Raw genomic sequence first — 13,310 nt, forward strand, 5'->3', positions numbered from 1 at the left:
TATAAGATCTATAAGAATAAAACTGCAAAACTCTGATGAAGACATCAAGGAATATCTAAATAAATGGAGAGATAGTCCATGTACATGGATAGGAAGATTCAATATTGTCAAAATATCACCTCCTCCTAACTTGATAGATTTCAATACAATCTCAATCAAAATTCCAGAATGTTACTTTGTAGATATTTACAGATTGATTTTAGAATTTATATAAAGAGGCAAAAGACCCAGAACAGCCAACATGATATTGAAGGAAAAGAACGAAATTGGAAGATTGACACTACTAGACCTCAAGACTTACTATAAAGCTCCAATAATCAAGACAGTGTGGGACTTCCCTGGTGGCGCAGTGGTTAAGAATCCACCTGCCAATGAAGGGGACACAGGTTCGAGCCCTGGTCCGGGAAGATGCCACATGCCACGGAGCAACTAAGCGAGTGCACCACAACTACTCAGTCTGCACTCTAGAGTTCGCGAGCCACAACTACTGAGCCTGCATGCTACAACTACTGAAGCCTGCATGCCTAGAGCCCGTGCCCTGCAACAAGAAAAGCCACTGCAGTGAGAAGCCCGCATACCTCAATGAAGAGTAGCCCCTGCTTGCTGCAACTAGAGAAAGCCCATGTGCAGCAAAGAAGACCCAATGCAGCCAAATATAAATAAATGAAAAATAAATAAATTTTAAAAAAAGACAGTATGGTATTTGTGAAAGAACTGACCAATAGATCAATGAAGCAGAATGGTGAGCCCAGAAATAGACTTACACAAGTACAGTTAACTGATCTTTAACATGGAATAAGGGTAATTCAATGTAGATAGTCTTTTCAAAAAATGATGCTGAAACAGATGGATATCTACATGTAAAAAAAAAATTTAAATAAATCTAGACACAGATCTTATACCCTCACAAATATTAACTCAAAATGGAGCATAGGGGCTTCCGTGGTGGCGCAGTGGTTGAGAGTCCACCTGCCGATGCGGGGGACAGGGGTTTGTGTCCCGGTCTGGGAAGATCCCACATGCCGCAGAGCGGCTGGGCCCATGAGCCATGGCCGCTGAGCCTGCGCGTCTGGAGCCTGTGCTCCGCAACGTGAGAGGCCACAAGAGTGAGAGGCCTGCGTACCGCAAAAAAAAAAAAAAAAAAAAAAAAAAATGGAGCATAGATCTAAATGTAAAACACAAAATAATCAAACAGCTAGAAGAAGAATAAGAGAAAATATTAGTGATCTTGGGTTTCGCAATATTTTTAGTTATAACACCAAAAGCACAATTGCATGGAAAAAATTGATAAGTTGAACTTGATTAAAATTAAAAACTTCTGCTCTATGACACTGTCAAGAAAATCAAAAGACAAGCCAAAATTGAGAGAAAAGAATTGCAAAAGACATCATATGTGATAAATGACTGGTACCCAAAGTACATAAAGAACTTTTGAAACTCAACAATAAGAAAATGAACAACCCAATTTAAAAAATGGGCAAAAGACCCTGAATAGATACCTCATCAAAGAAAGTATATAAATGGAAAATAAGCATATGAAAAAAATATTCAACACTGTATGTCACAGGGAATTGAAATTAAAACAACAAGATACCATCACATATCTTTAACACACTAGAAATCAAAACACTGACAACACCAAATCCTGGCAATGATGTGGAACATCAGGAACTCTTATTCTTTGCTGGCAGGAAAACAAAATGGCACAGTCACTGTGGAAGACAGTGTGGCAGCTTCTTATAAGACTAAACATACTTTTACCAGGCAATCCAGCAATTGTGCTTTGTGGTATTTACCCAAATGAGTAAAAACCTCTACACAAATGTTTACAGTAGCTTTATTCATAGTTGCCAAAACTTAGAAGCAAGAGAGATTTCCTTCAATGGGTGAATGGATAAACAAACTATGCTATATACATACAATGGAATATTACTCAGTGATAAAAAGAAATGAGCTATCAAGCCATGAAAAGACATGAAGGAAACTTAAATGTATATTATGAACTCAATGAAGCCAATCTGAAAAGGCTACAAAACTGTATGATTCCAACTATATGACATTCTGGAAAAGGCAAAACTATGGAGACAGTAAAAAGATCAGTGGTTGCCAGGGGTTTAGCAGGTAGGAAGGGATAAATAAGCAGAGTGCAGATGATATTTAAGGCAGTGAAATTATTCTGTATGCTACTGTAATGGTGGGTATATGTCATTATACGTTTTTTAAAACTTATAGAATATAAAACACAAAGAGTGAACACTAATGTAAACTGAGGAATTTAGTAAATAATAATGTAATAATATTGGCTCATCAATTGTAACAAACAATTTTACTACACTGATGCATGATGAAAATAACAGGGGAAACTGCTGGGGAGCTATAAAGTACATGGGAGTACATGGGAACTCTATGTACTTTCCATTCAACTTTTCTGTAAACCTAAAATTGATCTAAAAAATAAAGTCTATTAATTAATCAAACTAATAGGCCCTCAAAAAGTACTTTCATTATCTTACTCACTTGTTAAAATGTATCATATTTATACTCTGTCTGACTTTCAAGGATTTTGTAATCTTCCATTTTATCAGTTCAGCATTATTTTAATTATTTCTAAGAGATATCCTCCATTGTAAGAATTTAGAATAGATGCCTCATGTCCCCCATAAATAAATCATATTCATCCTGAATATATTCTTTCATTGTTGCTGTTTTTTCTTTGAAATTCGTTCATCTCCCTTCTGCTGATCTAATGATCCTACACCTTAAGACTATTCTCTCCAATAAAAAATCCCCAAAGACCCTAGCTTTTAGTAACCACCTTCTCTCATTATAATTACAGTTTATACCACAAAATAAACGGCTACACTATATCTTCTACTGGGCTGCTATGGTCCTCATAGGTAACAGTGCTCTCAACTAGATGGTAAGTTTATTATGATGTATATTGCAGAGTGGCAGAATCTGCCATCCCCTAATATGTCACTTTGGAAGAATTATCTTGAGCTAAGGCATGTGAAAAACAGCAGGTACAAGAAGAGTGCTCTGACTTCCCCTTTTCCTCCTGAAAGCAGGAATAAAACTCTCATGTGAAAGATGCTCTCCCTACATCAGGAAGAAAAAAACATTCTTATCACCAGAGACAAGAAGTAGAGGCTGAGAGAAATCTGTACAAACAGACCTTGTTAAAAGAACTCATCTTCTTTACCTCCCCACATATTTTAGTTACACTTCCACAGCTGCCTCTCTTTGTTCAACCAAGTATAAAAACATTTAGGTTTCACCACTTCTTTGGGTCTTCACTTCCTTATGAAAGCTCCCATGTCACATAAATCCTGCATTAAATAAATGGGTATCCTTTCATCCTGTTAATCTGCCTTATGTCAATTTAATTTTAAGGCCCAACCAAAGACACTACGAGGGCAGAGCTAAACTTTTATTTCCCCTACAATATTCTTAAGTTTTACCCACAGCATTTTAGGAATTAACAGAAGCTTATTAATGGACTGAGTCCTAGGATATTATTTCAGCTTTTCTGGTAATCCAAGAATACTTGTATAATAATGATTGTATCCTCAAGAACAAAGAGAAAATGACATGCTAAGATCAGGAAACTCCCTTGAAAATTCAATTTCTTAAGTTACCTATCAGACTTACACCTTGCAAGAGTAGCCAAACATTGAAAATATAATACATATAATACTGATAAAAAAAGATATCAGTAACTCCTATAAAAATATCACATGATCTGATGCATTGATATTAAAAAAAAACCCAAAAAACTAAAACACTAACATACTTTGGGAAGGCAGAAAGGCTCCAATGGCATTAAAGACATTACTAAAGTTCATACAGTCATGCAATATATAACATCTAGTATTACAAGCCATAGGTGACACATCTGGTTTCTTGATCATAAGTATCAGTACCCCCATGAGCTATCTGTATTCAAAGTCAAGGTAAGAACCTTTACACTGACATGGGGTAGATTTAATCTATTGCTTAGAATCCCTACTTGCTGCACAACAATTTCAATAGGTTGATAAGTGTGGGAGAATGATTGGTATTACTATTCCAAAGCATTTGCCATAAGCTGGGCTAAAGTAAACAGGGTGGAAAGGAAAAATTCTGAAACATGAGAGAATATTATCAAAATATTAGACATAGTTATAGACTACTGGGAAATTAAGTATTCAGAAATGGCATAGTCAGGAGTATCATTCCCAAGCCCGAGAAGCTCCTATTACACATCAGTCTTTTCAATCATATAAAGATGGCAACTGTCAATGTATTGCTATAAACATGACTAATAATAGCAAATTTTCACACAAGGCATTATTAATATCAACTTTAATTTAGGTTGGCTTAAATTTTTAATGAGAAACTTACCTTACAGAACTTGACTTCTGCCTCTAAATGATGAATGTATTGAGACTGGTCACTGATGATGGGAACAAAATTGTGTAGGGCAGGCATATCAGTTTCCTCATATTCTGATGATTTCTAAGGCAAAAATAAAAACAAATGAAGCATGTTTGGATTTAGCAAAGAATCATTTAATACCATCTCCATACTCAATTTAGCACTGATGTCATATAAACATAGTATAAACATAGACTAGGGAGATTGTTTCAAGATGGCAGAGTAGAAGGACGTGCACTCACTCCCTCTTGCAAGAGCACCGGAATCACAACTAACTGCTGAAAAATCATCCACAGGAAGATACTGGAACTCACCAAAAAAGATACTCCACATCCAAAGACAAAGGAGAAGCTGCAATGAGACAGTAGGAGGGACGCAATCACAATAACACCAAATCCCATAACCGTGGGGTGGGGGACTCACAAACGGGAGAACACTTATACCACAGAAGTCCATCCACTGGAGTGAAGGCTCTGAGCCCCACGTCAGGCTTCCCAACCTGGGGTTCCAGCAACGGGAGGAGGAATTCCCAGAGATCCAGACTTTCAAGGCTAGCAGGATTTGACTGCAGGACTTCGACAGGACTGGGGGAAACAGAGAATACACTCTTGGAAGGCACACACAAAGTAGTGTGCATCAGGACCCAGGGGTAGGAGCAGTGACCCCACAGGAGACTGAACCAGACCTACCTGCTAGTGTTGGAGGGTCTCCTGCAGAGGCGGGGGGTGGCTGTGGCTCACTGAAGGGACAAGGACACTGGCAGCAGAAGTTCTGGGAAGTACTCCTTGGCATGAGCCCTCTCGGAGTCTGCCATTAGCCCCACCAAAGAGCCTGTAGCCCCCACTGCTGGGTCGCCTCAGGCCAAACAACCAACAGGGAGGGAACTCAGACCCACCCATGAGCAGACAAGCGGATTAAAGTTTTACTGAGCTCTGCCCACCAGAGCAACACCCAGTTCCACCCACCACCAGTCCCTCCCATCAGGAAGCCTGCACAAGCCTCTTAGATAGACTCATCCACCAGAGGGCATACAGCAGAAGCAAGAAGAACTACAATCCTGCAGCCTGTGGAATGAAAACCACATTCACAGATAGACAAAATGAAAAGGCAGAGGACTATGTACCAGATGAAGGAACAAGATAAAACCCCAGAAAAACAACTAAACGAAGTGGAAATAGGCAACCTTCCAGAAAAAGAATTCAGAATAATCATAGTGAAGGTGATCCAGGACATCAGAAAAAGAATGGAGGCAAAGATCAAGAAGATGCAAGAAATGTTTAACAAAGACCTATAAGAATTAAAGGACAAACATCTAGAAGAATTAAACAACAAAAAACAGAGATGAATAATACAATAACTGAAATGAAAAACACACTAGAAGGAATCAATTGAAGGAAAACTGAGACAGAAGAACAGATAAGTGACCTGGAAGACAATGATGGAATTCACTGCCATTGAACAGAATAAAGAAAAAAGAATAAAAAGAAATGAAGACAGCCTAAGAGACCCCTGGGACAACATTAAATGCACCAACATTCGCATTATAGGGGTTCCAGAGGAGAAGAGAGAGAGAAAGGACCCGAGAAAATATATGAAGAGATTATAGTGGAAAACTTCCCTAACATGGAAAAGGAAACACCCAGGTCCTGCAAGCGCAGAGTCCCAGGCAGGATAAACCAAAGGAGAAACACACTGAGACACACAGTAATCAAATTGACAAAAATTAAAGACAAAGAAAAATTATTAAAAGCAAAAAGGGAAAAACAACAAATAACATACAAGGGGAGCTTCCCTGGTGGCACAGTGGTTAAGAATCTGCCTGCCAATTCAGGGGACATGGGTTCAAGCCCTGGTCTAGGCAGATCCAACATGCTGTGGAGCAGCTAAGCCCATGCGCCACAACTACTGAGCTGGCACTCTAGAGCCCTCAAGCCACAACTACTGAGCCCTCATGCTACAAATATTGAAGCCCACATGCCTAGAGCCTGTGCTCTGCAAGAAGAGAAGCCACCACAAGGAGAAGCCCGCACACAGTGAAGAGTAGTCCCCGCAGACCGCAACTAGAGAAAGCCCGCATGCAGCAATGAAGACCCAATGCAGCCAAAAAAACCAAAAAAAAAAAGAAAAAAACCACACAAGGGAACTCCCATAAGGTTAACAGCTGATTTCTCAACAGAAACTCTACAAGCCAGAAAGGAGTGGCAAGATATACTTAAAGTGATTAAAGGGAAGAAACTACAACCAAGATTACTCTACCTAGCAAGGATCTCACTCAGATACTCTACCTAGCAAGGATCTCACTCAGGAGAAGAAAAGGACCTATTAAGAAAATGGTAATAGGAACATACCTATCAATAATTACTTTAAATGTGAGTGGATTAAATGCTCCAACCAAAAGACACAGATTGATTGAATGGATACAAAAACAAGACTAGTATATATGCTGTCTACAAGAGACGCACTTCAGACCTAGGGACACATAGAGACTGAAAGTGAGGGGATGGAAAAAGATATTCCATGCAAATGGAAATCAAAAGAAAGCTGGAGTAGCAACACTTGTATCAGATCAAAAGACTTTAAAATGAAGAATGTTACAAGAGACAAGAAAGGACACTACATAATGATCAAGGGATCAATCCAAGAAGAAGATATAGCAATTATAAATATATATGTACCCAACATAGAAGCACCTCAATACATAAGCAAATGCTAATGGCTATAAAAGAGGTAATTGACAGTAACACACTAATATTGGGGGACTTTAACATCACACATACAACAATGAACAAATAATCCAGACAAAAAATTAATAAGGAAACACAAGCTTTAAATGACACAATAGACCAGTTAGATTTAATTGATATTTATAGGACATTCCATCCAAAAACAACAGTATACACTTTCTTCTCAAGTGCATATGGAATATTGTCCAGGATAGACCACATCTTGGGTCACAAATCAAGCCTTGGTAAATTTAAGAAAATTGAAATCATATCAAGCATCTTTTCCTACCACAACACTATGAGATTAGAAATAAATTACAGGGAAAAAACACAAACATATGGAGGCTGAACCATATGTTACTAAATAACCAAGAGATCACTGAAGAAATCAAAAAGGAAGTTAAAAAACACCTACAGATACATGACAATGAAAACACGATGATCCAAAACAGATGGGATGCAGCAGAAGCAGTTCTAAGAGGGAAGTTTATAGCAATACAATCCTACCTCAAGAAACAAGAAAAATCTCAAATAAACAATCTAACCTTACACCTAAAGGAACTAGAGAAAGAAGAACAAACAAAACCCAAAGTTAGTAGAAGGAAAGAAATCATAAAGATCAGAGCAGAAATAGAAACAAAGAAAACAATAGCAAAGATCAATAAAACTAATAGCTGGTTCTTTGAGAAGATGAACAAAATTGATAACCCTTTAGCCAGACTCATCAAGAAAAAGAGGGAGAAGACTCAAATCAATAAAATTAGAAACGAAAAAGGAGAAGTTACAACAGACACTGCAGAAATACAAAGCATCATCAAAGACTAGTACAAGCAAAAGTATGCTAATAAAATGGACAACCTGGAAGAAATGGACAAATTCTTAGAAAAGCACAAACTTCTGAGACTGAACCAGAAGAAACAGAAAATATGAACAGACCAATCACAAGTAATGAAATTGAAACTGTGATTTAAAATCTTCCAACAAACAAAAGTCCAGGACCGGATGGCTTCACAGGTAAATACTATCATACATTTAGAGAAGAGCTAACACCTGTCCTTCTCAAACTCCTCCAGAAAACTGCAGAGGAAGGAACACTCCCAAACTCATTCTACAAGGCCACCATCACTCTGATACCAAAACCAGACAAAGATACTACAAAAAAAGAAAATTACAGACCAATATCACTGATGAACATAGATGCAAATATCCTCAACAAAATACTAGCAAACAGAATCCAACAACACATTAAAAGGATCATACACGGTGATCAAGTGGGATTTATCCATGGATGCAAGGATTCTTCAATATACTCAAATCAATGTGATATACCATATTAACAAACTGAAGAATAAAAACCATATGATCATCTCAATAGATGCAGAAAAAGCTTAAGACAAAATTCAACACCCATTATGATAAAAACTCTCCAGAAAATGGGCATAGAGGGAAACTACCTCAACATAATAAAGGCCATATATGACAAACCCACAGCAAACATCATTCTTGATGGTGAAAAACTGAAAGCATGTCCTCTAAGATCAGGAACAAGACAAGGATGTCCACTCTTGCCACTATTATTCAAGATAGTTTTGGAACTCCTAGCCATGGCAATCAGAGGAAAAAAAGAAATAAAAGGAATACAAACTGGAAAAGAAGAAGTAAAACTGTCAGTGTTTGCAGAGGAGATGATACTGTACATAGATAATCCTAAAAATACCACCAGAAAACTACTAGAGCTAATCAGTGAATTTGGTAAAGTTGAAGGGTACAAAATTAATGCACAGATCTCTTGCATTTCTACACACTAACAACGAAAGATCAGAAAGAGAAATTAAGGAAACAATCGCATTCACCATTGCAACAAAAGGAAAATACCTAGGAATAAACCTACCTAAGGAGACAAAAGACCTGTATGCAGAAAACTATAAGACACTGATGAAAGAAATTAAAGATGATACAAACAGATGGAGAGATATACCATGTTCTTGGATTGGAAGAATCGACATTGTGACAATGACTGTACTACCCAAAGCAGTCTACAGAGTCAATGCAATCCTTATCAAATTAGCAATGGCAATTTTTTACAGAACTAGAACAAAAAATCTTAAAATTTGTATGGAGACACAGAAGACCCCAAATAGCCAAAGCAATCTTGAGGGGAAAAAAACGTAGCTGGAGGAATCAGACTCCCTGACTTCAGACTACACTACAAAGCTACAGTAATCAAGACAATATGGTACTGGCACAAAAACAGAAATATAGATCAATGGAACAGGATAGAAAGCCCAGAGAGAAACCCATGCACCTATGGTCACCTAATCTCTGGCAAAGGAAGCAAGGATATACAATGGAGAAAAGACAGTCTCTTCAATAAGTGGTGCTGGGAAAACTGGACAGCTACATGTAAAAGAATGAAATTAGAACACTCCCGAACACGACACACAAAAATAAACTCAAAATGGATTAAAGACCTAAATGTAAGACCGGACACTATAAAACTCTTAGAGGAAAACATAGGAAGAACACTCTTTGACATAAATCACAGCAAGATCTTTTTTGACCCACCTCCTAGAGTAATGGAAATAAAAACAAAAATAAACAAATGGGACCTAATGAAACTTAAAAGCTTTTGTGCAGCAAAGGAAACTATAAACAAGACGAATAGACAACCCTCAGAATGGGAGAAAATATTTGCAAACAAATCAACGGACAAAGGATTAATCACCAAAATATATAAACAGCTCATGCAGTTCAATATTACAAAAACAAACAACCCAATCAAAATATGGTCAGAAGACCTAAATAGACATTCCTTCAAAGAAGATATACAGCATGCCAAGAGGCACATGAAAAGCTACTCAACATCACTACTTATTAGAGAAATGCAAATCAAAACTGCAATGAGGTATCACGTCACACCGGTTAGAATGGGCATCATCATAAAATCTACAAACAACAAATGCTGGAGAGGGTGTGGAGAAAAGGGAACCCTCTTGCACTGTTGGTGGGAATGTAAATTGATACAGCCACTATGGAGAACAGTAAGGAGGTTCCTTAAAAAACTAAAAATAGAATTACCATATGGCCCAGCAATCCTACTACTGGGCGTATACCCAGAGAAACCCATAATTCAAAAAGACACACACACCCCAACGTTCATTGTAGCACTATTTACAATAGCCAGGTCATGGAAGCAACCTAAATGCCCATCAACAGACGAATGGATAAAGAAGATGTGGTACATATATACAATGGAATATTAGCCTTATAATGGAATGAATTGGGTCATTTGTAGAGACGTGGATGGACCTAGAGACTGTCATACAGAGTGAAGTAAGTCAGAAAGAGAAAAACAAATATCGTATATTAAAACATATATGTGGAATCTAGAAAAATGGTACAGATGAACCGGTTTGCAAGGCAGAAATAGAGACACAGATGTAGAGAACAAACTTATGGACACCAATGGGGGGAAAGGGGGGTGATGAATTTGGAAACTGGGACAGTCATATATACACTAATATGTATAAAATAGATAACTAATAAGAATCTGCTGTATAAAAAATAATTTACAAAAACATAGACTAGATCACAATGTGGCTAATAGTATTTATTTCTTCACCTATAAATTCCACAAATAGATAAGAATGAGGGATATGAATATCATTTTTTAAAGATGGACAGTGCAAGTGGTTGTAAAAAGCATATGGCAAATGGCAAAATGCTGGAGTAGTATAATTGGCTGGGATGAACTGCCTATTTGAGCCATCTGAAAATGTGATATCCTATTCAGTAATTCTGAGATAAAGGGACAGCTCTTCAAGAAACCACCATAGAAGAGGACTGCTAGCTAAAATTGCAGAACAAGCTGCCTGAAGGAGGGATTCTTTAGACAAATGTGCCAAATGTGTGTCAGTAAGGTAAAATTCTATCTACTAAGGAGTACGTTAGCAAAACCTGATTTTTTATTTTTGACCCTAGTACTCAAGGCAATTTGAGACTCTACTGTTCTGGAGCCTCCAAGACTAGAGTGCCAAAGCAGATACGTACAAAAACTGAGATACGCTGCACTGAGGACTCAATGAAGAGACGTCATAAAAAGTGTTTATTCTCTTTACTTCTGCAGCAGTCCTGGAATTGATTTTTTAATGTACACCTTACCTTATCCTAAAATGATTGTAAAATGGTTTATAAATCATACATCATACGATGATATTATTTAAAGAAAAGAGGAAGAGAGGAAAGGGAAAATGAGGTTCAACCAGTTAGATGAACCCAGAGGAAAGCTTGAGATGAGACACACAATCATTTTGTTTTTCAATCCAGCAGAAATTCCTATAAATGATGAAATACCAGCTCCCATGGCAGAATAATTCAGTAGAGCTTTGCTTCTGGGAATATTTAATAAATTTAAAAACCAAAGAGACTTTAATTAAATGAATTATCTGTGTTAAGTAGAAAGGAACTAATTATAATAATTAATATTAATAGAAAGGGGTTCGGTACATAGGCAAATATGAATTATTATTATGTGTATATAGGGGATAGTCAATGTGAAAATTAAAAACAAGCTTACGTCATATGGAAAATCTCCATATGAAATAACTTGTATATACTTTGAAGGGTTTATTATAATCTAGATGTCCATATTTTAAAATAACAAGTAATAATGTTTAGACATTTTCTATCTCAACACTGCCTCAGTTTCACTATCAATACAGCCACATATTTTTCATATGTCATATTGGCTATGAAACTGCATTCTAAAGGGTAACGTCTTCAAAAGCTACTTATTATGGTTATGGCTTATAATCATCACATGTAGGTCATACACATTTAGAGTCTAAGTTCCATTCTTTCACATAGCACCAATACAAATAGACCTGCCTATTGGTATATACAACTGATGATTTTGATAAGAGTCTTCTTGCCTATTTGAAGTCAATAAGTTTTGTAATATCACTGCTCAGTTTTACCTTTAAAATGCTAATAAGCATGTCTAAGCATTCAACAGATATAGCAACTTAATCTACTAGACTTAAAAGTACTCCATCCATGTGTGCTTAAGAGCATTCTAGAAACTAGGTGTCAACAGTAATAAATTCACTGAATGATGAAGTATTTTTTTAAAATTATAATTTATGCCTATAAATATTGAATAGGAGTATGTAGTACATTTCTCTAAAGTGGGAATTAAACATGAAAGTATGTGTCAGGCTGGAATGAAGTGTTAATATAAGGGTACTTTTATGACATTTCAGCTGTGAGTAAAGGAAACTGACGTGTCTCCAAGTTTCCAGCATGTAGCCCTGGTATCCAACTGTCACAGATATTGAAAATGCAAGGTGGTTATTGTTGCTATGACATTTTATATTTGTGTCATACTTCATAGGTTTCTAAAGAATTTTAAATATATGATCTTATCTTATTATTACAAAAACCCTGTGAGAAAGTACATAATAGACCCTAGATAGACCTAAAGCCTAGATTATTATTTTGACCATTTAAACCTGGCCAAATCCTTCCCTCACATATACCCTTTCCCCCACAGTACCCTTCCTTCACAGTACCCTTCCCTCACACCCACCCTCCCTCACAGTACCCTTCCCTCACACCCACCCTGCCCTCACACCTATCTCAGGCTTTATATCACATTGCTTCAGTCAGAAATAATACACTCCGTCAATGCAACAGCAATAAAAAACAGCTTCAGAAGAAGCAGAGTACAGCTTCTCGTATCACACAATTTTATAACCATATATTTTAAAATTTAGAATAAGATTACATAAAAGAGTAAAACAAAGGACTGCTAGAATTAAACAGTAAATTCTAAAAATAATAAAATATAGATATGCCCCTCTAAAAAAGCAATGGTTAATCTTTTCCATATATTGTTTCTTTTTTATATTTGCTAACAGTTGTAAAGTAAATTCTCCAAACTATTTCCTCACTCACATTTTTCAAGTAAAAAATAAATTAAAAAATCAGAATTCTCTCTGCCATGGAAGTCTCTCTTCTTCGGCCAAAATAATCAGAGGGAAAATAATTTCTTTTAACCTTTTACACTATTAGCAGGCCCTGCTCAGAATCTGTTTACAATATGTACTACTAAAATGACACAGTAAAATTAAAACATAGTTAGAAAAATAATGCTTTTGTCAGGTTGCAAAA

The 13,310-nt window shown here is 36.8% G+C and overlaps 1 protein-coding gene across 6 annotated transcripts in view; it reads right to left on the reverse strand.

Moving 5' to 3' along the window:
* Nucleotides 1-13,310, reverse strand: part of SDCCAG8 (SHH signaling and ciliogenesis regulator SDCCAG8) — a gene marked incomplete at its 3' end in the record, with an annotated part of 251,152 nt that overhangs the window by 223,713 nt on the left and 14,129 nt on the right. For all 6 annotated transcript variants that reach the window (XM_082834464.1, XM_082834462.1, XM_082834463.1 and 3 more), the window contains exon 4: nucleotides 4,384-4,497. In XM_082834464.1, the coding sequence (XP_082690590.1) occupies nucleotides 4,384-4,497 (114 nt within the window). The remainder of the gene's footprint in view (nucleotides 1-4,383; nucleotides 4,498-13,310) is intronic.

Source organism: Leucopleurus acutus, assembly GCF_964270905.1.
Source record: "Leucopleurus acutus genome assembly, chromosome: 2".
In the NCBI taxonomy this organism is placed as follows: domain Eukaryota; kingdom Metazoa; phylum Chordata; class Mammalia; order Artiodactyla; family Delphinidae; genus Leucopleurus; species Leucopleurus acutus.